This window comes from Coenobita brevimanus, chromosome 57 (assembly GCF_032717465.1).
Source record: "Coenobita brevimanus isolate Jiangsu-jjx chromosome 57, ASM3271746v2, whole genome shotgun sequence".
In the NCBI taxonomy this organism is placed as follows: domain Eukaryota; kingdom Metazoa; phylum Arthropoda; class Malacostraca; order Decapoda; family Coenobitidae; genus Coenobita; species Coenobita brevimanus.
The window spans coordinates 749,513-776,494 of record NC_137010.1 but is presented as its reverse complement, the minus strand read 5'-3'; the positions used below and the strand labels follow the sequence as shown (position 1 = coordinate 776,494).

Genomic DNA, 26,982 nt, shown 5'->3' with positions numbered 1-26,982 from the left:
ACACACACACACACACACACACACACACACAGTACTGTATATTTTAAGCTCGTATCCCGTCACATAAATTTTCCCGCCAAAATATATCCATAACTTTATTGAGATGAAAGTCGAATCGAAGCCAGATGTGTTCGTGTTGTTATTATTATTATTATTAATATTATTAGTGTATTATTATTATTATTATTATTATTATATTATTATTATTATTATTATTATTATTATATTATTATTATTATTACTACTACTACTACTACTGCTGCTGCTGCTGCTGCTGCTGCTACTACTACTACTACTACTACTACTACTACTACTGTTTCTGCTACTGCTACTTCTACTACTACTACCGCTACTACTACTACTATTTCTTGTATTACTATTACTGCTACTACTACTATTACTATTTTCTTGTGGAAGAGCGGATATTTGTGCCTGTAAGGTGGAGTCAGGATTCCGGGAGCTTGGATGGTGAGTTAATGAGTGTGTGGCCCATTTTATTTTTTTCTCTCTCAGAAAAGTATAGCAGAAAATTATTACCTTGTGTTGACAGCTTTATTACCTTTATTTGTAACGGAACGAGTTAATAATTCATGTGGTAATGCTTAGAGGATAGGCCTATGATATTAATTTTCGTATCATTACTGCTGACCCTGCATTTGCTTTATCTGTCTGTATCATCTTTATCAATAATCTACCTCGTAACTACGCTGATCAAAGGAGGAAGGAGTTCATCGGCTACGGAAAGTGCTGAAGGTATCACTTTAAAAAGCGTGGTAGTAGAGTTTCGTCCGTTTGCTCCTCTTTCGACTGTGGTTGCGTTTGAACCCGTGAAACTTACTAATATACAGCAGTTCTCCTTAGTCGTTGATAATATGTAGCTTTTAATGCCTGAAATATAGTAGTTTGGTATTGTTTAGTGGGTTCTATATGAAATTTACAGTTACTGAAGAGAGGAATTCAAAGTATGCAGGCGGGTTAGGACGAGTTCTTACGTCTCGATGTTAGATACGGCCAGCTGGCCTATTATTCCTAAAAAGAATCGTATGCTTTAGTTCAGAGTTCGTATTATTTCCTTTGACCCTGAGGAAATAAAACGTAGCACATTCTTCACACTGAATAAGTGTTTCTTTGACATGTAGGTGTTAAAATTGTGGAAACCTGATGGAGGATTCGGAGTGGAGGGCTTATATCTACATATTTAGGCCACCATAGGTATTATTTACACTTAACATACGAGCTAAATAATATAAGAAACAATATAGATTAGGGCAAATTAGTGAACTTTGCATTAAAAGTGCCGAGGTGAAAAAAATGGTGCATTGTCGAACGCTACTTTGTTATTACTGAGCCAGAGAATTAAATCCTGGGTGAGTTTGGCCATTTTTACGTGATTTTAGGGATTTTGAAGTGAATAGCTGTGGAGGGAGAGAGAGGGAAAGGTGGAGAGAAGCTGGAGGAAAGGTAGGGAGGGGCGGAGAGACGGAGGGAAGGGGAGAATCACAGCCTAAGTGCTCAAGGTTGTATCAATTTACACTCGAGCCAAGAGGAGTGAGGCTGCAGGGATTTAGGGTAGGGATTAAAGAGGGATTAAATCATACATAATATTGATTTAGACCAGGGATTTTAAGGGATTTAAGGAGGGAGGGGCAGTGGAGGAGAAGGAAAAGGTTGCATGATTTAGGGAGGGAGGGGAAGGTGGAGGGATGAAGGCAGTTTTAGGGATTTAAGGGAGGGAGTGTTAAGGAGGGATTAATAGTGGGTTTGCATGGTTTAACCTGTTGATATCGAGAGGCCACACCCAAGTTGAAATGAAATTAATATCAGTAGTAGATATGAAATAGATAGTTGTACATTTCCACTCATGCCAATGGATTAACCTATATATTCCAGTGCTGTGTGTTTTGTTTTATTATTATGGCTGTGGTTACGATTACGGCAGCCGTAACCTACATTCACGGACTACGATTACGGCAGCTATAACCTAACCTTATCTCCAAATATAACCTTAAAATTCTAGCAGTTTAAGCTGAATTATAACAGTAGTAACCTAACACGTGTAGCATTCATTATATGTATTAAAGCTCTGTATGTTCTGTTATAGTAATCTGTGAGCGTATGTGTATAAATAAGGTTGCTGTAATCCTAGCCAATTTGTATTATTAATATTACCTTTTTTTATTTATCATTATTATTACTATTATTATTAGTATTTTTGCAATTTTGAGTGATTTTATGTACCTGAGGATGGAGTCTGAGGTTTGATATACTGTATAGCCTTCATTAACTACTTCAGTCTGTCATACGTTAATTTAAATTGGTAATACCTGTAGAAAGATACTGTATTGTATATAAAACTGCATTATTTGTATTGGATTGAAGAGCTAAACATGGGGATTACAGTGTGTATGAGGGAGGATTAGCATGTGTACTTTAGGAGACAGTGGCGGGATTAAGGGAAAGGTGAGGGGTTTAGAAAGATGAAAAAAGAAACACATGGTCTAGTCAGTCTTTGGATGTTTTAAGTAAGCTTAACACTGGGTAATTATAATATATGCTGACTCCTTTAATTGTGTGTGTGTGTGTGTGTGTGTGTGTGTGTGTGTGTGTGTGTGCATTAAGAGAGAGTTAAGGAAGGATGGAGGTTTTAGAGTGATGCATCAAGAAAGACCTGTTTTAGCTAAACCTTAGATTATCATAGTAAGCATGATCATTTTATATTTGCAAGGTCGTGTAGTGTGTGTTTGTTACGAGAAAGAGAAGGGATTAATGGAAACGTAAGAGGTTTTAAGAGATTAATAGAAAAAGATTGATGTTCTAGCTAACCCCTGGAGTAACATAGGAAACTTAACTGTTTAATATTTGCTAGCTCCTTCACTGCATGAGTAGTACAGGGGATTGGAGGGATCAAGGGAAAGATCAGTGCTTTTACGAGATGCGTAGAGAAAGACTTGCTCTGTCTAACCCTCAGGTGATCTTAGTAAGTGTAGCCTAATCCCTTGAGCTTAGTGATGCATTTTAATTTTATTCTTCCCATCTTACAATTTTACAGCATGAAGCTTTGTATCGACACCATGATCTGGAGGGGTTAGATACGTCTTTGATTGACACCTTCAGTACAAGGTTTCTTTTGTAAGCTAAGTAAAATGATCTCGTAGCTGCAAGGATTACCGTAACTAAGATAAAGTCCTTCATATTCAAGGGGGTACGGTAATCATTTAATACTTGCAAACGCCAGGCAGCTTTACTTATTTTCAGAATGGCGTTGTGTGTAGGGTTTGTCGCTTTAGTGCGGGGGATATTTGAACATTATATATCTTACCAGCACCAATCAGTTTTATTCATTATTTTGGAGACTTCTCACACTGAAGGAGTTGAGGGACATTTTAACCAATCCTTCAGTCTTCAAAATTTCACTAAAAATTAATAAGATCATTCAGTTTTAGCCAGAATATCATCATCATCATCATCATGACCTCCTTTTCCACCCTAGGGCAGGGTGAGGAGTAGCCAGAATAAAGTAAATAAGTTGTTATAGTAGTGAAGAGGTTAGAGGGCTGCCTAGAGAGGATTTGTTTATGGTATGTTTTAGGTCTTGTTAACACCGTAATTTTTTTTATTTTAACTTGTTGGAGATTTTTGTCATTTGCAGCCAGTTGTATGTAGTTAAGTGGCAGAATAAAGGGAGTACTGTGGCTTTATGTCTTTCCCATAGCACATTGTGGATAGCACTGCAGTTTAGTGTTGATCTCGTACTACAACTGTGTGTTGAAGAAAGTGGTGGATATGTTGCACCAGATGACAGAGTACAGATTATTTTATTTGGCTTAAGAGTGACATCTCATAGTCCAAGAGTTTAAAAAAGCCTCCACTGACTGTCGGACAATGGAAGAAAACTCCTTTGATACAGTGACATACCGGTACCATGCAACTTTATTTTTCTTACATAAAGATGTCTTCAGCCATTTAGTAGATGTCTTGTGTAGTGAAGAGGTCAGTGAAGTTTATATCCAACCCTACCAGTTCATGATGGAATAAACTCCTAACACAGTAAATCAACTAGCATGTTAACAGTAGTGTCCCAGGAACTGAACCTGGGACTCAAAATGCCACTTCTAAGCTGAATGAAATGGACTCGAGATAGCACAGTTAAAAGGGGAAAATATATATGTCATGGGACTGAAAGGGTCAATACTTTGTTTTTTTTTTTTTGCCTCTGAGTTATGGTACATGAAATAAACTCCCAAAGGATGAAAATCTGGGCCAAGTTAAGGTGAAAAGAGTGTAGTTGTGTGTGGATAACAAAGGATACTCAGATATTCAAGAAGTAGGTTATCAGTCTGGGAGATTATGAGGAATTTGTTATCAGTGTGCTTGTTTGTGTGTGTTGGGGGGGTGTCTGTGTGTTAGTGGCATGATGAACACATGGCAAGCGTTATCTGTATTGCTGAGGGACGAACAGTAGTAGGTTGTCATAAAATATCTTGAGCCCTATTTGTAAAAGCTTGTATCCATTTTTTATGATGAACAGGTCCTTATAAAAATTAAATACCTGTATCGTCACAGGTTGTTTTGTTTCTCATATTTTTGGGATTTAATTTTGACTCTGTGAAGGATATGACAGCATTATGAGTGAATAGAAATAGAAACTGTCAGAGGTCTTATTGGTAGCAGCCGTAGTATTTCAGTATTATTATTTGTGTTATTATATTTTTCCCTCTAAAATTCACTCACATTTACAGTACAGGGTTTGGTAGTTTTGGAAGTGAAAATAGATGTAGAAACATATTAAATTATGCACAGTTTAAGGTCTAGGAATGTTTATGGTTTCTTTCATTGTATGTTGGGATTTGAGATGAATAGTAACAATTATGAAACTTTTGTGAGTAAGCTAGAGGTGATCTTTTATATTGCACTAGCAGGTTGTAGCCTGATTCATGGTGGTTGTGGTCTTTGTTGTATACCTGCATGAACTACAGTATTTATGTCCAAGGATGTCTTACCAACTCTTACCTGTGCTGAATAACATTTTTACCATTGCCAGAATAAAATTAAAAAAGACATACAGGTACTTGGATTGAAGAAGTTAATGAAATCACTTTTTGTTTTTCTCCCCCATGTGATAAGTACCAGTAAGTAGGGTAGCTGTATAGTTATTCGAATTAAAAAAAAAAAAATGTAGTAAGCCGAGAATATCCCAAGCTCACAGTATGGTTAAAGGTGAAAGCCAGGCATAATATTCTTGATACTTTTCTGTGTGTCACTTTTATGGACAATGCAAGTGTGTATGACTTAGTGTTTATAGCTGAGCCACAGAATCAAGTATTGTGCAACAACCTGTCTATCTGTTTATCCATATCTTGATGCTGCATCCTGTATCCTGTTATCAGTGGCTTTGATGTAACTCACTCAAAGCAGTTTTGTTTTGCATAGTAATTATCTATCCTCCCACAACACACCATCCTCTCTCATATCCCAAGTTCTCCAGGGCTGTCAAATGGGTAAAAAGGGATTATCTGGCTGTATTTTTTTTGCTCCAGGTTGAGGGATTCTTCCCAAATACGGTACTGGAAAAATTGTCATTATGGTGAAGGCATTGACAGATTTTGAATAACACATTGACTGAAGTATGGTGCTGGTGAGGAACACATTCACTATCATGGAATGTCACAGTATACAGTATTAGGGCACAATATACAGGGCAGCTCCGCAGTCCGGTTATACAAGCATCCCTCAGCTCCCTCCCCCTCCTGCACTAGGAGGATGGTGGACTGTTAAAAGGGCAGTTTCAACCTGCAGTTCACTGGGTTCACATTCAGTTGAGCCTGAGCCCATGACATTAAAATTTTTCTAGTGGTATTCTGGCATGCCTTTCTGAATATTTTGCCATGTAGAGTATGGCAAATCCTCATTAATGTGTTGTTTTGTGTCCTTTCTTACAGTACCGATAAGTCCACAATAAATTTTAAAAATACTGTATCCATTAAGTATCATTTAAAATAGGGTTGGCTTAAAATGAGAATGTGACGTAGAGCGTGTATGTGTCCAGACTTTCCCATATTTTGATGTAAATTCAACATACTCTTCACATGTTATACTATTAGTATGATTTTACAGTATTTTTTATGTAGTTCCTGTAGTTACCTCACTATTTGTTTATGCATAACCTGTTAGAATTTTACCCAGCTGAACAAAACCATTCAGTGTTAGCATGAATAAAGTATTGTATGTGAGTGTGTGAGTCAAAAGTGTTATAAGTGCATTTATAAAGGTGGAAATGATGATCAAGTTTATTTTAACTCCAATGCTGGAGAAAATACAGCCAAGGGAGGGTTAGTAATGTTAAAAAAAAAAAAAAAGTAATGATAATAAGCCTTTCAGACCATTGACTAATTTTGACTAATTTATTCCAGCTGACTTTTTTTATTTTATTAGCTGTGGGAGATCTCTTGTAGTTAAGGGGTTAATGCAGGATATATCTAACTCCACCTGTAAAGAAATAAACTAAAAAAAAATTTGGGGGGGGGGGGAGGATAGTAAAAGTACCCAGTTGACGCAAACGTAAAGCAAAGAATGTGTCACAGAAATGAAAGGTTTAGGAGTTAGTGAAGTGGCTGTTTGTGAGATGTGTAGAATGCAAGACAGCTGAAAGGCCACATCAGCAGGCCTGTGTGGATAACTAGCCCTCTCTTCATTTAGTTTTTATATATTTTTGTTTTCTTCCTTTCTTTATTTTTTCTGTTTTGTCCTGCTTTACTTCGTGGCCCATTCATGGAAGCCTGGGAAATTTCCAGGGTGCTACACACATCCACTTTGGCATTTATGGCCACCATCCGTATTGAATACACACTAGGGCTGTCTCAGTCAGGGCTGGTGTAATGGTATCAGTGAGGTTTGGTTTCTATGACATGTTGGTGAGTCTTAGGGAGGGTAAATAAAGTCAGGTTAACAAAATTCTCATAATCTGATTGTTCCCTTCCCCAGCTTAGGATTGAACTCTCATCCTGTCAGCCATCACACCACTTCTCTGGCCACTTGACTGTGGCGTCTTCATTACCGTCCACCATTCTGTCGTTCCAATTTGATTTTGGTTTCACTTTTACAGTATTTTTCCATCACCAGCATATTTTTTACTGCATCATTTTCCTTTTGTGTTCTTGATTATCCTCTAATTCTGTCACCACTGCCCTGTTTTGCCACCTCCTGTCTTTCTTCCTTGGTCTTCTTTCTGTCATTCACCACTTCCCCCCCCCCCTCCACTTCCATCTATCTTTCTTCCTCGGTCTTCCTCTTCTCATTCTGTCATCACCACTTTTAGTTTTTTCACTCCCATCTCTCTTTTTTCCTCTATCTTTTTATCTTATCTTGTCATCATCACCAGTTGTTTACAGTTTCCATCACCATGGTTTTCCACTTTTCATTCTCCCATCGTTGCCCTTTTGTGCCACTCCCCTCTTTCTGTTCTGTCTTTTGTTTTCCTCCTCGTGTTTTCCTGTCATCTTCATTCACATACCCTGTCTTTAACCTCTCACTCTTTCAGTATTCAGTATTGGGGTTCCATAGAGTTAATTCAGTTTTTTTTACACTGATCCTGCTCACTCAGCTGAAAGTCTATCATTAATATAGCCATAGTTTCATCCCCATTGTCGTACACTCCTGCCTACTCCTCTAAATTATGTGAAGTTAAAATCCAGTATATATTTCAAAATTCTCTCTCCAGGCATGTATGAATTTGATGTTAAGGTACCAAAATTTTGTGAATGGAATGTCTAAACACGTATCTCTTTCGTCCTACAAAGTCCCGCACACCCTTGAAATCGTCTGTGTCCAGTTTTGCCAAAAATCCTTTTTGGTGTTAAATTCTGTACCCATTTGTGCCCTAAATTATCTAACTGTGACCTGATGTCGCAAGGGTCATCCAATATTTCTCTTCACATAGCCTAATAAAATTTTCAGGTCTTGTACTTTCTCCATATAGGATTAAAAAATGTACTGTATATGAAACTTCAATAATATTACCCATCTGACATTATCCAAAGACTTTATATAGCTAGTGCCAGTATTGTTATCCATTTGGGTCGAGAGGTACAACAAATTATGCTCATATTAGACCATGTTGTGTTCAATCTGCAATTTTTTTTCTAGGGTAGTTTCAGACAGAAGTGTTTATAAGAAAGTCCAAACACGTGCAGTACTTAATTGGATTGTACTAGAGCACTTCTGCAGTAGAAACAACAGTACACTCAGTATCAGACCATGTGGAGTACTGGAATACGTAAATCATTTTGACGTAAGTCTGCCTATCCAGCTTCATTTGTCAGCCTTCAGTACGATATACCATACTGGGTATATAAAGGGTGGCACATATACAACACACCTCTTCACTCCACCAGGTGTGTGTTGTGGGGATGGCTTAATCAGCAGTATCAAATTCGAGCTGGTATACATTGGATAACACTGGGTGAGTTACTAGCAGAGTGCTGTTTAGTTGGCCACCCTGTGTATGATTTCCCAAAGTTACTGTCATTTTTAACATAGAAATCTTTAACTACCAAGGTAATTAGAGATCAAAATTATCATTGAATGACAGGGATCAAAATTATCTGACCCATATCATGATTTGATTTGTCTCCCTTCACCTTAATTATTACTAAATCATCCTTAATGGGCATCAAAATTATCTGTGCAACTCGTCAACATTGATATTTGTACAGCGTACCCAAAATTGCCGGTGCGGAAGAGTTGACCCCCCTGTTGACCCCAATTGGCCTTTCAGAGTGCATTAGCTTCCCCCTGATGGTCGGGTGGGCAGGGTTGTGTTAAAGAGTCCCCTCCCTATGGTTGTCATGCCCTCACCAGGCAACCAGTGGAGCCTTGACGCGTTTGCAGAAGGTACGTTGGGGTTCCGTCGGCCTCCTCGATATTCATGTTATTTGTGTGTGTATGTTTAGTATTTTTCATTAGGGTATATAGTGTTTATTTCTGTCCTCATCGATGGTTACGTTATTTGTGTTTTTGGGTATGTTAGTATTTTTCATTATGTAGAGTTTATTTTGTTTTGTATACATATGTGTGTGTGTATGTGGAAAGCATGTTTACTGAAGGTATGATGAGTTGGGGATGCAGTGGGGTAAGACTTGATTTACGGCAGGATTTTTTCTCTCTCTCTCTCTCTCTCTCTCTCTCTCTCTCTTTCTTTCTCCCCATGTACAGTAGACAGAAAGACTTTGGACACATTCTTTGAGGTATGTTTTTATTGGTTCATGGTTGTGTTTTTTACTGGTGTGTTGATAGGTATATGTTTGCTGTAAACGTAGATCCAATACCGGTATGAAATTTTTAAAAGTAGGGAAGTCCATGTGTTTGGAAGTTTTGATGTTTTATTCATTTATTTATTTATTTAGTCAAGTTGTCATGTATATATTTACCTGCATTGTTTTATGTTGTTGTTGTTGTTGATGATGATTTTATTTTGATAGAAAAAGTATTGATATATCCATGGAATGTACACTATTATTTAAGCGTGTTAGGTATTATTTCATCTGTGTTTGTATTTTAACAGGATGAACCTTCAGCAAACTTTCTGTTCACACTTGCGATTGGTCAGCTGGCAGTGTTTATTTGTGAGATCTCAGCTGTTGCTGATGACGTGAAGGAAGAATGTGAGGAGGCCAGGAAATGGGAGGGAAGGAGGGAGGGAGGGAGGAAAAGATGTGGCAGTGAGTGAAAGACTGAGGGCTGGGAGAAACTGATGATTGAAAAAGATCAGTGTTTGAAGAACAGGATCATTGCAAGACTACAAGCTTCAAGTTGAGTGTAACTGCACGTATGCAGTGTCTTGCTTTTCACACATATTTCACATTAATCACATCAGCCCAAGGACATCTTTATTTTATTCAGGCCAGCACAACAGGAAAGATATGTATGGGATGAAGGGATTAGAGTCAGCCTCAGCAATCCCTTATTATTTACTTTTGTCTGGCACAGGATGAATTTAAACAGTGAAGCAGTGTTGTTAATCTGGAAGGATTAACTAGTTTGGTCCTTTGTTATGGAGAGGATGAATAATACAAATTTGTATTGTATTTAAAGTGTTTTATATTACCATGAAAAGACCACTGGCATGAATTGGCCTTCTGACTTTTGACTAGAGTATTATTTTAAATAATACTGTTGTTTGAAAAATGTGGGTTCATCAACTGATGTTTTGTCTAACATTATTTTAATACAGACATGATTTTTTAAGTTAATATGCATCTTATACCACTTCTCATAATTATACAGTATATAGAATTATATTTTGGTTACTGCTAAACATTTTTCAAGAGAAGGAAACTCCAGGTTGATAATGGGATATTGTAAATGCTGTTTGCTGTCTAATGGTGTGTTTGATTACATTTGTGGAAAGGTTTGTATATATCTGTGTGTGTTTGTACCACTATGTACAGTACACTTATGTTGATAGTGTTCATTGGTGTACCTACCAGTACAACTTCTGTGCAGTTAAACCTGGTACTTTGATCCCTCCCTGGAATTCGCTCACAGGGATGATCATGACAATAGCCTCACTCTTTATACATCTCTTCTGTTTTCTCAGTAGCTCGTCATTCTTTGTCAGATCCCTCATTTATATGTAAGCTTTCTTCTCTCTCTCATCCCATATAATTAGTCTGATGGTTTAGTGGTTAACATGCCCTAGTTGAAGTAGCAGCCTTGTCATGTGTTAAGGATTCATCCCAAGAGATGGCTGGAATTTTCTTGAACATATAATTCCATCAGGGGTAGTAGGCTGGTCATCTACCCTTAAATTTGTTGGATAATGTTAACCTAGCCTCTTACCGCTACACCTTATTGTAATACAGGATTGGCTGTTAATGCATTACCTTTTTACCACAGCTGTAGTTGGTTTGCTTCCACCAGACAGAGATCACTAACTCCTTTCAGCTGAACCGATACTCAAGATTGAAAGGCTGGCTTGACTAGTAACAAAGGAGACTCACTCCTCCATCGCCCATCAGATGAAAACAACCCAGCTATAATTCTCATACCTCACTATCATACACGCTTCTCGCCACACCAACTTCCTGCCTCTGTCCAAATGACCATACCAACTCAGTGATCATGCCTTCACCCACAACACTACATTCAGTATTTCTGCATATTCAATTTCTCATCCTCACTGAAACTTTCTTCATGTACCCTGCAGTTGTTTGTACCACCTATGATTCTTCTTCCAACTGGTACTCTTTGGAAACACATTTGTACTGCTTGAATCCTGATGTTTTTGTTGACTCATGTTTCCCCGTGTTTCACATCCATACATAGTACAGGCTAACTGGTAAAAGTTTCTTCTTCCCATTATAAACTGTCATTTATGTTTTATATTCTTTGAACCAAGGCCCGGACTTTGGCCGGCTTCAGAAGTTTTCCAGCACCTTTTTCCTAGCCTGTTTGTATACGTCTTTTAAGTAATTTTTTTCTCCTTTTCATCATTGATACAGATTGAATGAATAACAAACAGATATATATTGATATACCAGATACTGAAATAAACTGGTAAAAAAGAGGTGGTTGGAAGCCTCGTTAATTCCCTCATTACTGTGATGTTATACCTCCAGATTAATGTATTACAAGGGAGACGTCTTATAATAGGAGAGGTTAATGAAGTCTGTATATCATCTCGTTTGAAAAGCTTATCCTGTGGTGAAGGAAATCATTTGGAGATAGCAAGAGTGAAATTTAAAATGCATCTTAGGAATGAAGGGGTTAACTGACAAGCACACAATCTTGAGTGTGTAAATGTGTAGCATGCGTGTGCAGGTGATGTGGAGGGAGGAGGCTGGTTGGGTGTAGGTGATGGGAAGAGGTGAGGTGAGGGGAGGAGGTGGGATGGGTGAGTATGCGGGCATAGTTGAGGTTCAGGTGGGTGGGAACTGCCTCCATTAACCCCTCCACAGCCTGATTTATCTCCCAGAGCAGGCTACAGGGTGGTCCACATATAACACTCCTCTTCCACTCTCCTGGCAGGTATCTCCTGTGTTGTGGGGACAGTTCACCTTGTGTTATTTGTCAGTTATGGATCCTTTATTCATTTCCCACTCCCACTGACAGACACTCATGCCCGCACAAGCAGACTAAACACTCCCCGCAACACTTATGCTATACCGCCTGGTGAGTTTCAAGTGGAGTCCTATCTACGAACCATCCTGCATAATTGTCTGAAGTTGAGACATATTCTAATTAACTACTTGTGCAGGTGATGTGATGGGAGGAGACATGATGGGTGAGAAGATAGATTCATTTGAGGTGTGAGTGGGTGGGTACTGTCTTCATTAACGCCTTCACGGCCTGATACCTGTCCCTACGATGAATATAATTGTCGGAGGATGATGGTTACTTAACCGCTTGTGCAGGTGATGTGAGGGGAGGAGGCGAGATGGGTGAGAAGGTGGGCTCAGTTGAGGTACAAGTGGGCGGGAACTGGCACCATGCGCGCCTCACCCTGGAGGCGGACCACCTCTACGTCACCCTCACCGACCTGGACGAGGCTGGGGGTGGCGGCGGATCCGACAACGAGGCCGGCCCCACCGACGTCCCCGAGCCCATTGCCAGCCAGAAACGCGTCGTGCAGATCTGCAAGTCAGACAACAATGGCCTCGGGATATCCATTAAGGGCGGACGAGAGAACAAGATGCCGATTCTTATATCCAAGATTTTTAAGGTGAGAACCTAAGTACAGAATTTTATATATTGTATTTACTTATTCATTCATTCATTGCCAGACGCCATGTATCCCAAACGGGGTGGCTAACGGCTCAGAGTTAATTGTTTTACAGGGAGGGACACCAATCCTCCACCAACCCCACTTGACACGTAGGGATGCCAACAGCATCTGGTGTTCCCAGGCGGTCACCCATCCAAGTACTAACCAGACCCAATCACTCCATTTATTTATTACTGACTCACCTCATCCTGAGGTGGCAAAAAATGGTCATGATGATGATGATGATGATGATGATGATTCATTTATTTAATTTATTTATTTTTATAATTATCAGTTTGGAACATGGATAGGATGATGATTTTTTTTTTTTTTTTAATGCGAGGAAGAAGGAACCAAAGGCCAAAGGCGCTGATGCTTTTATTAACAGATGGGTGTCACACTGGTAAGGCATAACTTAAGAAATCAGGAGTGAGGACAGTGGAAATGTGACTCTTAAAAAATGTACATTGATTGTATAGAATGAATAAATTAAGAGACATAGCATTGTGAAAGATATTAGGGTGAGATGCCCATGTGGACTGAGAAAGTGTGTTAGTAAATGGGTTGAAGTGTGTGTGTGTGTGTGTGTGTGTGTGTGTGTGTGTGTGTGTGTTAAGATGGAATGGTCATATAGTGAAGATGGATATAGATGGCGAAAAGGGTATATGTGAGTGAGTTTGAATGTGGAAGTTAGACATGATGAGCCAAGAAGATGAATAGTATGTGAATGTGTGAGAAAGCAAAGTATGGAAGCTGAGAAAACCAAGAAACTGACATGGAGTTTGAAATGGAGGGAGAAAGTGTGTATGAAGTTGTACAGTCAGACGCAGAAGTTTGTCAGCATGCCCACTGTCTGCTTCTCAGTGTGGGCAAGTATTTCAGTTTCTTCTCTGGTGCATCATATTAAAATCATCATCTGTTTTCATAATTACACACCAAGCCTTTCACATCGTAAGACTTTTAGCCAGCAAAGGGAAATGAGAAGTAGGAGAGGTGAAATATTAGGTGAACTATTGTCCCCACCTTTCCTTGTCACCTCTGCAACAGTGACCTTTGCTGTTGTGTCTCCAGGTCTATTTTGATCACTTAATCAATTATTTCCCCTCGTTCTTTTTTCCTCTTTCTTCCCTAATTCTCTCTTCTTTCCATCATTTATCTCTTTCTCGTGATTTCCCCCTCTCTTGTTCTAATTTTTTCCTAGCTGTCTTTACTGTCCTTCTTTTCATCAGTTCTTTCATGTTTTCTCTATGATGTAATTTTTCTTTCCTCCAATATTCTCTCCTTCCCATCTTTTCCTTTCATTTATTTAATATTCTTTCCATGTCTTCTTTTTTTCCTCTTCTTAATAGTTTGCCTTGTCAGTTCCTTTTCTTTTCTTCATTTTCTGTTCTTTCCATCTCATTCTTTTATTTTTTTCTCCTTCCTGTTTAGGTTTTTCTTCATTTTCAGTGTTTTTTCTGTCATCTCTTTCGTTTAAGTTTTTGCTCCTTCCTGGTAAACTCCTTGAATCGGAATGTTTTGCTAATTGTTACTGTGGATAATAATTTTGCCTCCCTCCAACAGGGCATGGCAGCCGACCTCACAGAGAACCTTTATGTGGGCGACGCGATTTTGTCAGTCAACGGGGAGGACCTGAAGGATGCCACACACGACGAGGCCGTCAGGTCACTCAAGCGAGCCGGCAAGATCGTCACACTGGAAGGTAATGATGGGGATTTAGTGTACTGTTGCTGGTTGGGTGCCTGGCTGCTGTAGTGTAGATCCTGCCAAGAACAGTGAGTCCTTGTTATATGCCGGGGATAAGTGGGATGAAATGGGAGAATATTATACCCGGATTTGGATATGTTGTGTGTTGGGGAGGTACACTGATTAAAAAAATATGTGTTTTCCTGTATTTATGTTTTAGAACAGTAGATGAACGGTTTGAAAATGTTCACCAGTCACTGTTCATTTCAAGCGTATGCCTACTGTTGTTAGCATAATCTGATAAAACATAATATTTATACAACATATGACATAGACAGTCATTCAGAGCTATTTTGCTTGGGGAAAAAAAACTTGATCAACGCAGCACTCATTGTGAAATCATCGATGACTTGAGTAAAGATGTTTTTAAATTCAGTGTACAACAGTTTTTACGCAACTTAGATCATCTTACCACAGCTTCTCCCAACCAGCTGATATGAGACTGTAAACATGGGGAAACTGGCAAATCAGCTTTACATCCAGCAAGTGGAACTGAAATAGTCTTACTGTAATTACCATGTATTTGATATCTACAGTGAACATCAAAAAGGTGCATTATAATGAGGACTTACTCTAGACGCATTGGTAAATGTAGTTAATCCCTTCAGTACGGTGATGTGTTTATTGTTTGATTCTTGCAACCGTCAAGTCATTATTGTATGGGAGATGCCTTAAAGTGAATTGATCAGTGAAGGCTATATCCAACCCTCCTGTTTGAAAGGTATAGTGCATTTAACTTTGGTGCTGGAGAGGTATGCCTTCATGTGGTGGCACTGATATATTTGGGTGATTCACCTGCCTAGTTGTACATTTGCCCCTTAACTACTTCCCTATCCCCCCAAAAGAGGATGGTGACTGCAGGAAAAGGGCAGCTTGAGCCTACAGTTCAATGAGTACAAATTCAGATGAGACAAGGGTTGCTGTTACTACTACTAGTACTTAAACTTGACAGAGATCCCTAACCCCTTTCAGCTCAATTGATGGCCAAGTGTAGTCAGATTGCAGGGATGCTTTACTAATAGCCAAGGAGACTCTTTTTTTTTATGTAATAACTTGAGGCCCATCAGAGTTACCATCCATCCATCCATCATCCAATCCTACATTGCCCCATGAGGAGCGTAGGAGCCCGGGGCTAGGCAGTTGGTCCCAACATTTAAGATGAGAGTGACCAGCCTCACTCATCCCTGAGTGGCATTACATGAGCAGTGAACCCCAACCATCCCTTGGATATAAACCTTCACTGGCTTAATCTGATTGGAGCGCAGTAACTACCCACTAAGTCACCAGGTGCCAAAATTTGGTTATAAGGTTACCATCCAGCGTAGTAAATGGTGTCCTGGTGTTCAAGAAACCATTTGGCTTGTCACTCAGTGTAGAGTCACCCACAGGCAGAAGAAAGAGGAAAGAATGAAGGAAAAAAAGACAGAAGAGCGAGTGTAAAGTCACCCATAGGCAAATGGACAAGGAAAGAATGAAGGAAAGAAAGACAAGAGGATGGAAGGAAAGAAGGATGGAGGAGAGGAAAGGGCAGACACCCGACAGCAGCACTACATTGAGTTAGTGGATGGTGAGTGCCCCCACCTACCACAAATCGGAGTTACCACCACCATGATTTAGTATTAAAGTAATGGGGGTGGTTAAGTTCCCTCAGATGAAAGAAAAAATGGAAAAAGCAAGAATGAAATATTAAAACATCACAGCACTTGAAGGGGTTAAAGGATTGATTAGTAATAGATTGATTTTGCTGTTTTGATTGGCTGTTGGTGTAGTTCTTTTACCTTAACTTGGCCAAAATTTTGATTCCTTTAAAGTTTATTTCACAAAGCTCAGTGGCACAAAAAGACGATGCTACAGCTCTGCGTCCTTAGCACTTCTTTGTGACTAGCATCGTACTCTAGGGCTAATTTCATCTTACAACTGAGCACTGAAGATGGATGGAGGTCAGTTTTAGGCCAAGTTAGAGTAAAAATAGTATATGTAGCAGATACAGTATTCATTTCTGTGGGGTATCCAGTGAATTATGTAACCTATTGCATGCTAATATAACTTTGGAATATCACTGAAGCTGTGTTATGTGTTGTTTGCGTCATGTAAAGAGTAATTTAATCTTTTGTTTAGTGTTATGTTGATTTCGTAACAAAACTGATAATTCAAATGTTCTTTCATAGTTACCTAAAGAAAACGTTGTAATATTTTTTTATCTACAAGCATTAATGAGGATAATTTGAACTTTTTTCAAGGTAGTATATGTTCTTTACTTATTCATTCATTCATTCATTCATTCATCATCTAATCCTGTGTTGCCCCATGAGTAGCGTAGGAGCCTGGGGCTAGGCAAGTTGGTCCTGAAATTTAAGATGAGAGTGACCAGGCACTTGCATCCCTGAGTGGCATTACATGAGCAATTAACCCCCACCACCCCTTGGATATAAACTTGCCCAGACTCATTCCGATTGGATTGCCGTAATTACCCACAAAACCACCAGGTGCATTTTTTTTTTTTTTTTTTTTTTTTAAATCAAGGAAAGTTTGAGTGTTTTTGCCATACAGCTGTTAATATGGAAGTTGTATTAGCATGCCATAGATTAGATAGTGTGTGGAGTATATTTTAGAATGTTACATTTATGCTGAACATGGTGGGGGTGAAAAAAATCTCATCATAGTCAGATTCTTGCTCTACTTTTGTAGTTGGTTTAGTATGCAAAGGCTTAAGTACTTTTAAATGTTATGTATGTGCCTGATTATACTGGTATGTAATGATTAAGATATGATTTGATTGGCTTATGCTGATATAATTGTTATTTGGGTATGTTCTTTGTAGCATTGCAGGGATGAGTGAGGGAGGGAGTAAGTTGAGTGAGATTAGTGAGTGCTTGAAATTGATGATCATAATTGTGTTGCAGAAAGTTAAGTGTTTGTCATTCATTGTGGTGTGGTATTGTAAGAGAGAGCGATGAGGGAGTTTGGTAGCCATAGAGATTGGATTTGAAATAAGGAAGTCTTTTGATGAGAGAGTAGTGTGTGCGTTGTTGTTTTGGTCATGTTATTGTTGTTGTTGTTGTTGTTTTGATCCCCGGCTTATCTGGATATGAATGTTGAGCAAGGACTGAAATTCCATGTCTCCAGTCCACCATCTTCCCTTCTGGGGATAGGGACAGTTGAGGGATGTTTGTATCAAGGTCACCACATGAGGAAGTGTCTGTCCAGCTCAGTGTATTTAAGAGTAAGTGTGAGACTGGGAGGAGATGTGGAAAGGAAGGATGATGATGATGCAGTAATGTATGTGAATGTGTGACAAACTGAGGAATGGAAGTTGAAGAAGCAAAGGCATTGATGAAGGGTAGAATTAGATGAAGTTTGTACATTTGAAGCACATGGAGAGTTTTGCACATTGCTTTTAACCCGCTTATCATCAAAATTGTTCTTCCTGACTTTTCATGAGAAGCTTATAGAGTGGAAGGCTTTAATCCAATGATATGGAGCTGAGAATTTTTAATGTTAAATGATTAATGAATGGATGTATGGCCAGCATCGTTATGTATTCTGTTATAGTTTAGTTTTTGTAGTTTTCTTTTTCCTCTCTTTATCTTACCAACCCCATACGCTAGTCATAAATAGGGGTATGATGATATTGTTGATACATAAGACATTAGATTGATTGAATGATAGGGAAAGTACATGATGTGCTGGTTGAGTATTTTTGGCAATTTGCATGGATAATGATCAGTTTGGTTAAGCTTAATATGCTTTGTATTGCATCACATTGTGCATTATCATAATAGTCTTTCACATGATGTTATTTGACTTTTCTGAATCTCATAAGTATTTGATGGAGTATTTTAGTTAGAAATATGCATGTGCATTGATTTAGTCAAAGTGGAGATTTTATTTTGCCGTTTGTGAGCAGGGGCTTGCTCATACATATTTTAATCTCTTCAGAGTGTGTGTGTGTGTGTGTGTGTGTGTGTGTGTGTGTGTGTGTGTGTGTGTGTGTGTGTGTCTGTGCGCGCTGCGTGCGTGCGTGCTTGCCACCACCACGTTCTTCAGTGTGATGATCTTTTATTTTATTCTTGGTATTGCCAGTTTTGTTTAACTTAAGACTGCTGTCTGCTGGTGAAGATGTCAGTGTTTAGTGTATGTGAGTGTGTGCACCCATGTAGTGTAGTGTGTGTTGTGTGTGTAGTGCATTGTTGTTGGGGAGCAGCCACACGGCCAGGTGGAGTCAGTCTCTTGTTGAGCACACAGCAACACATAGCTAGTCCATAGTCACATTATTCTGGCTTGTTGGATTAAGTTGATGCTTCTGAATAGTTTTGGAATGTTTCAGATTTACAGTAGAAATCCACTTCCTGTGTCAAATACCTATTATCCCAATCTGATTGTGATTAGTTCTCATCAGGCACCTGCACTTGTACTGTACTATCACCTCAAACAGCACTGCATGGTACTGTATTTGCTTTGGTCCATAGGTCTGGGCTAATTTGGTAGGAATTGTTCTTTTTTTCGTTTCAGTGGAGCCAGTAGTATTTTTTATCATCATCATCATCTCGCTACTTCCCTGGAACCTTCCCCCCCTCCTCCCCCAAACAGAACAGCCTCTGGGTTACTTTCTGTCATGGCCAAGCCTGGCTGGGATTTTAAAGGGAAAAAATAATAAAATCAGTAAAAGTGCTTCAAAAATGGCATAGAAGTGTTATTGCCCAAATTTGGTACAGTATGTATCGCCCAAGCAATTGTAAGATCTTATACTGTATATTGTTCCCTGTGGATACCTGGATTTCTGCTGTACGTGTGTAGCTCAGTATATCTTAATAATAGAGATCCTTATTGGCTGCTGGGCTTTGCCTTACACTGTACGGCAGTTTTATTGTATTTGTTGCTGTGTCGAAATGAGTGCTGTGTGAATCGTACGGAACCAGGGCTGACCATCCATCCAGGCCAAGAGGTCATTATAGTAGCTACACTCTGTACTCCACTGGTCATTCACCTTGATGTGTGACGATTGTTGTGAAGCCAAACTGCTGTGCGCGTGCTAAATATGGGTTGCAGCTTTGCCGCTAAGCAGTTCAGTTCAGAATGTGATTGACAAGTAATTGGGGTAAAAAAGATCTGTGGAAAACCAGTTCGTAAAATTGCACTATGACGTTACTTGCATTAACAAATATCCATTCGTCCATCCATCCTTCCATCATCCAGTCCTGTGTTACCCATCAGGTGCCTTTGAGTGGCATCCAGCGAACAGTAAACTCGACCTCTCGGAAATCTTTATGGGCCACATCCAATTAAAGTGTCTTAGCACCCTAGACCACCAGACAGTGCTATGTTGGTACTGTGTATGGTAATCTCCTGATATAGTGTGACCTCAGGGATAAGGAATGGAATAGGAAGGCTGCCAGAGATCGTGCAGTGTGGAGAGCTGCCATTAGGTGACCAAGACCGATGCATGCAAGCCTGTTGGAGCCTTTTTAAACAGTACGATAATAGTAATTTTGTTCTTTGGAGTACAGGAAATCATATATCAGTATAGGATTATGTGTAGGTACCATAGTAATACAGGCAGTGAGTAGACACCCATCATTCATCAGCCAGAGCATTGATGTTGCTTTGAGTGTTATTAATGTGGTTTCTTTGCTGTAAAGTGATACTACTTCACATTCTCTGTGTTGTGAGCTAAATTTGCGACAGCACACATCAAGTTGGTTCACCAGTGGAGCACCGAATATTTTCTTTATTATCTTCGGGCATGGTTGCTTACTTATGTTTTTCTGTTTGTTTTTTTTTTTTCTCCTGCATGTTCGTCTTGGCTCCGTCTGCCTGCCTGCTTCCCCTCCACTCCACTCCACCCCCTCCCCCTCCATTACCCTCCTGCCTGCTTCCTCCCTATTCCACCCCACCCCCTCCCCTCCATCACCCTCCCCTCTCTTCTTCACCATTGACTGCAATCTAAAAAACAAATCCTGTATGCACAAAAATATGAACTTATCTATGTTCAATACATTAACAATTGCTACATTTTACCCTTTTTTACCAATTATTATAAAAACATCCCATCTTAAACAACAAATTATTGACATCTCTCCTGCCATTGACTGTACTAATGTTTATATTTAACTGTGTGATAAAAAACATACGTAACATCATTATGGTAATTCTTTGAAATGAATCCCTCCGTCATACATGCTTGTTTGTTGCATCACAAAATGAACGTACACTTTTTAATGTGCCAAAAATCCCTGTGTCTGCACTTCCTAAACCTCTTGTGAATCTTTATAAATCCTTCATGCTTGCTTGCATTGTTATCCTGTGTTAAAAAAATGAACTCTTAAATACACATACCTGCACATTAAAAAAATTTATGCAATATATTCATATACGATTTTATTTGGTGGGAAAAAAATTCTTATACATTGTAAAACTTAAAAATCCCCCCACCCCTGAAAAAAATATCATGCTCCCCAAACGTACACCTTAAAATTAATATACTTACACACCGATAAATCGTCAACCCCTGAAAATATAAATATAATAAAAAATATGTGAAAATCTGCACACTGCCTTTACTTGCTCTGGCTGTGACTGTTGCCTTTGCCTCTCCCCACCACCACCCACAACCCTCCCCCCACCTGCTTGGACCCCCCACCCCCTCCCCTCCCCTCCCCAACCCTCCCACCCCTGCCTGGACCCCCCACCCCTGCCTGGACCCCCCACCCCCCACACTGGACTGGGGTTGGCCTGGATATTGGACTTGCCTGCCGGATCTCCTGTCCTGCCTACCTCACCCTCCACTGTGTGTCGGTTTGTCGGGGTATCCGGGTAACGCCATGTTTTACTGCGATTGTGTCCATTTATATACCTCTTGTTCATTCACTGTCAATATACCTTTCCTTATCTCTGTTTCAATGCTATTTTTGCTTTCATGTCTTGTGAAATCACTGTTAAAATACCTGCCTTTATCTCAATTTTGAATGAAATTAAAAAAAAAAATATCTTGTTAAATCACTGTCAAAACATCTGCTCCTATCCCTAATATTGAGTACAATGTTTTGTTCTATATTTCTTGTGAATTTACTATCAATATACCTCCCTTTATCCTTGCAATGTAAAACTTCTCATATTTTAAATGGAATTGTGATTTTTATTTGTTGTCAATTCACTGTCAAACTTTCCACCCTCATATATGCAATGGAAAAATTCTCACTTGAAATTTTAATTGATTTTCAAAATCTCACCAATGCCTTATCAATATTGTTTACTGTCGTTGTCCATCTTTTATCAAATTCCAATGTCTCTTCCCCCATTTGATGACCTTTTTGTGGCTCAACTGCTGTTCTTGTTAAATGTATCTGGGCATCTTTATTTTTTTGTACCCCCCTTGTTTTCCCTACTTGTTTCAATCACATATTCTTTCCTTATCAAACTGTCTTTCTGCAATATGAACCATGATTGAAATATTGTATGTTATTGGCCATCATTTCTGTTTTAATGTTACCCATGAATTGTATTGCTGTTGAGATAACTTTTTACTTCATTGTTTTATTTCTGATTCAATCATGATGTTTTTGTTCTTAATTACATCTGTGCATTATGATTTTTGTTTTTTTTAATTTTAATAATTTTACTTTTGCACACCATTTTTTTTATATACATGGAAACATTAAATAAACAAATAACTCCTGTGTTATAATAATTATTAAACAAACTCCTAACTTTTCCAATATTGCCTTGTATTAAAATTGAACACTGGACAAAACCTGCCTCAATCTGTCTGAATTTTTCCTCACCTACAACAACTCAGTGGTGCCTTCTTTCTACATTACAGTCAAGTATCTGCGCGAGGTGACCCCATACTTTCGCAAGGCCTCAGTCATGGCGGACATTGGGTGGGAGTTGCAGACGGGGTTTCTGGGGGCGGAGAATGGTTTCCTAGGAAGTGGGAGCGGGGAGGGTGGTGACGGCGCCTCGTCGCCTACACCGCCGGCCACGGGACCTGACACACGCTCCCTCCCACTCCTCTTCTGCCATCTGACCAGGAATTTCAAGTGTGATGGTGAGCTGGGGGATGTGGTGACTAGCAGAACATATTGTCTGATGTTTGCCTGATTGGTTGTTGTAGTAGTAGTAGTAGTAGTTGTAGCCCTAGGCTCATCTTATTGCCTTCCTCCTGCAGTCCACCAGTCTTCTTTTGTGTGATAGGGAGGGACATAGGGGATGTTTGTATAACCAGGCAGCAGTTATATCAGTGTCTCTGTGTGAAGACATTTCTCTCTAGCATCATATTGAGGGAAACTTGTCAATCAGCTTCACAGGTAGCAGTGGAACTCTTGATAATCAGTTTTTCCTTAATTGTAATGAGGACTTCATGAAAAACATGGATGTATTAAAAGAAAAAAAAGCTTACAAGGACTGCCCATAAAATAGAAAATACTGTGGATGATTGATGTGCATTTGTAATCTGGTGTGTCCTTTGTTGACAGACCCCCTTAGTTTTGAGCTGCACTCGCCTGACCGCCTTCACTCCCTAATTGTGCGGTGCAGCAATGAGGCCGAGACCATCGGCTGGTACAACACGCTGCACTCCTGCCTGACCCGCCTCACCACCGCCGCACTCGCACACGCTAACAAGATGCTCGGCGACGTCTTGGATAAGGCAGCTATACACCACATAGGATGGCTCAAACTGCGGCTGGATCAGGTACAAGTGGGGGCAGTGGTTGTGTCAGATTGAGGGAAAGTTGTGGGTAATAGTTGTGTCAGATTGAGGTACCATGTGGGGTAATAGTTGTGTCAGATCAGGTACAGTCAGAGCCAAGAGTTGTGTCACAAGAGTCAGTGGTAATAGAGGTATATAACTTCCACCATGAATGGGTTTCTGACAGTTGTTTACCCTGATTATACTTTGTCCACTGCACACACACTAACACATATTATGACCTGAATGTGTGTACTATCATGTGTAAAAGTTGGCCCACACCTCCCAGCTGGCTGTGGCAGTGGAAGGTGCTATGTGGAAAATTTTTGTGATGGCAGTATGAATCACACAGTCGAAGTGCATTAGTAGGAAGGATAATCTGATCTTTAGGAAGGAATGGGAAATACGGAGAGAGGCGTACAGGGATGTTAGAGCCCTTCGAAACATTACAGATGGGACAATTATAAATGTGGTGTTCTTTATGTACTAAATATATGTATTCTCCAGCCTCACTGGTCCACCTCATTGTCGGTCTTTCTTATTGTAATTGCTGTCTTGAAGAGGTGTTGTGACTGTACAGTATTGAGTACATCTTTATATTTGGTGTGGAGAAATCTACACTTAACACATTGCCCTCCTATCTCATTCTCCGTCTTTCAAAACTGCCATCTTTAAGAGTTGCTGTTGTGGCTGTAAAATATTGAGGATGTCTAAATTTGTTGTAGAGAAATTTGTAATAATCGCATCGCTGTTCTACCTCATTCTGTGTCTTGCTTGTGCTAACCTGAAATGTGTGTTGTGTTGTTCAGGGCAAGGACGAGTGGGAGCCTCAGTTCTGTGCCGTGACCGACCATGACATGATACTCTTCCAGGAGGTGCCCTGGACCAAGGAAGCCTGGGCCAACCCCCTTGTCTTCTACCCTCTCTTGGCAACCAGGTAGGAGAGTGAACATTAATCAGAGAGGACAAATACTGAACAGTTTTCCCACTTCTCATAAGTTGGCATCCAGAGAGAAGAAAAAGAATATACGTGTACTGATTAATAACTCCTCTTGGCTTATTTTTTTTATTTATTTATTTTTTCTTTAATTCCATCGTGATTCTGAACTAACTTGACCTACACTTGCTGTACACCTATACCCACAGCCACCCAGCATGTCATTGTGCTCACACACCAGCCAACCATAACACAGTTTACACATGCCCAACAATACATTGCTTGCAGACTATCTGTCCATCTATATCCAAACACCATAATCGCATAAGGGGTATCCGTTTGACTTTGAGTTAGTTTTTTATAGAGGGGGACACTAACCCTCCACCAGCCCACTTGATATGTAGGGAACACACATGGTTGGTTGTGTGGTTACCACCCAGCGCTGTAAGTGGTTTCCTGTCTTACAGAAAACCATTAGGCTTGTCACTCTAAAGCCACCTGAAAAGGAAAGAAGAGTAATAAAAAGTGACAGGAAAGATGGGAGAAATAGGAAGAGAGGAGGGGAGGCACTGAAAAAGAATGATAAAGGTGAAGGAAGAAATAAGCAACACTACATCAAGTGGGCGGATGATGATGAGTGAATGACAACACTGCATTGTGCACTCTCACAAATGAATCTTTTGTCCCTAATATTCATGTTGGCAGCACTCCCACAAACAGACCTTCTGTCCCTAATATTTACATCTCCTCATCAGAATCGTCAACTCAACTCACAAGGGGTCAGTTGGCAGCGGCAGTAGCGGTGGCGAGGCGATCACCATGACCATGCGATGCGGGACACAGGAGGGCGTGTCTATGAGTGTCTTCCAGCACGACACACACAGGGACTTGGCTACCTGGGTCAGGGTTCTTGTACAGGGTGCACATGCAGCCGTACACAGGCAGAAGGAGGTGGCCTGCTGTGAGTATGAGGCTGGGAGAGGTAGGGAGAGATAGGAGGAGGCAGATTGAGAGAGAGATAGAGAGTTAGGAATAAGCAGGCAGAGGCAGAGTGAGGTAGAAGGAGTTAATGTAGGGTGAGTGGAGTGAGGTATGTGATGGGGAGTAGCAGAGTGCGATTGAAGTAGGAGGAAAGTTGGTTGAGGCTGAACATAAGAAGCTTGGGGCAGAATGTAGGCATTGGTTAGGAGAATCACTGTGAGATAGGTAGCATTGGTACGAAAGTAAAATGAGGTAGGTAATAGGGAGTAGCAGGGTGAGAATGAGAGGAGAGAGGAAGTCAATTGATGCAGAATGTAAGAATTGGTAAGGTGAAGCAGTGTGAGGTAAGGAGCATTGGAAGGATGCAGGGTGAGCAGAGGGAGATAAAAAATCCGCTCTTGTAGCCCCGGACTTGTCTGAATGTGAACCTGATGGACAGCAGGTTGAAGTTGTGTTACTGAATTCATCATCATCCTTTTGGGAGACAGGGAAGGAGTTAAGGGATGTTTGTACTACCAGTTTATATCATTACCACTGCTTGAAATAGTCCCTTCCCAGCACCAAGAGATGACAGAGAGAAGCATGGCGTACTAGAAGGTACTGGAAGAGACCTCAGCAGTAAGAGTTAGCTAACTACTGTATACTCACCTCACTTTAATTTGGGCCTAAAATCTCCATCTCTCTGTATTCAGTGCTCATGTGTAATGTTTGATTGACACTAGAATGTGATGGTAGTTATAAAGGAGTGCTGTGGGCAGGATGTAGGGTTGCAGCATTACTTTTTGCCCTTGAACTGCTTGAAATAAACTGCCAAAGGATGAAAATCTGCACCAAGTTCAGATGAAGAACCATAATCATGATCAGTAAGGCAAGTTGGATGTGCATTTGTGTTTGTGACGTTTTTTGTTGTCCCTTCAGACTGTGAGTGGCGTGGTGTTGAGGCCAAACTGGTGCTGCATCACCAGGACGGGTTCACGCTGCTCTCCACTCATGAGGGAAGTGGGGGTGAGGGTGGCGGGGGCAGTCGTGGCCGGGTGTTGTGGACGCAGCCCTTCCATAAACTGATTATGAGCTCAGATGACGGTGCGCGGCTTATATGGCTGCGCTTTGATGGGGACATGGAGGTGGTGAGTACATGTTTGCTGCTACAAGTGTTTAGGCTTTTGGAAAGGTGGCTTGGGTAAATTTCGGATGCAGTACGGTAGAGAGAGTAAGAGAAATGGTGAATGATGAGACAAAGAATCCATTATAAGCTGGCATCAACAGAGCTTCAGTCCAGGGAGTCCACAAGTTTTTTTTAATACAGATTTTTATATATAAGACTAGAAAAATACCAAACCCTGCACAAAATATAGACTTTTAGATACGTGGTGTAGTTTCAGGTGTGTATGTCATGAGTGTGGTGAGATATATGTTGAATTTTCTGTCAGGCAGTTAGATAAATGAGGATTGACATTTAATATGGATTAGTAGCTAATGTATAAAATTTGTCTACAGGAATTGGACCTGAAGACGAACCCCAAACCGTTCGTGTTCATCCTTCACACTTTCCTCTCAGCCAAGGTGCACCAGCAGACTCTATCCTCTTGACGCACGCCTGGCACGCACACTCACCCGCCCCGCACACATCCACACACACCCAGCCTCTCTGCACACTCCCAGTCCAACTTACAGTCCCACACAACATACACACAACATGGGCAGGGTCTCCAGGCGGCACACTCGCAGACTAACCTACAGTCACTTTCACTGTACACACACCCACAACCTCCAAACCTGTCAACACACTCGCAGACCAACCAGCCATCACACTTGACCTACACACGCCCCACAATGCATGGGCTTCAACCAACCATGCAGCCAGCGCTC

The 26,982-nt window shown here is 40.3% G+C and overlaps 1 protein-coding gene across 2 annotated transcripts; it reads left to right on the top strand.

The window, feature by feature from the left end:
• Positions 1-1,329: 1,329 nt before the first annotated feature.
• Syn1 (Syntrophin-like 1) lies at positions 1,330-26,746 on the top strand. Of its 2 annotated transcripts, XM_080274340.1 has the most exons (10): positions 1,337-1,371; positions 8,776-8,889; positions 12,411-12,718; positions 14,324-14,462; positions 22,326-22,553; positions 22,981-23,198; positions 24,005-24,132; positions 24,888-25,093; positions 26,032-26,240; positions 26,611-26,746. In XM_080274340.1, the coding sequence occupies exons 2-10, from the start codon at positions 8,835-8,837 to the stop codon at positions 26,701-26,703; spliced, it is 1,584 nt and encodes a 527-aa protein (XP_080130466.1). In that variant the 5' UTR covers positions 1,337-1,371; positions 8,776-8,834; the 3' UTR covers positions 26,704-26,746. The 2 variants fall into 2 exon arrangements, with proteins under 2 accessions (XP_080130467.1, XP_080130466.1); XM_080274341.1 differs by lacking the exon at positions 8,776-8,889 and having other exon boundaries at positions 1,330-1,367.
• Positions 26,747-26,982: the final 236 nt, after the last annotated feature.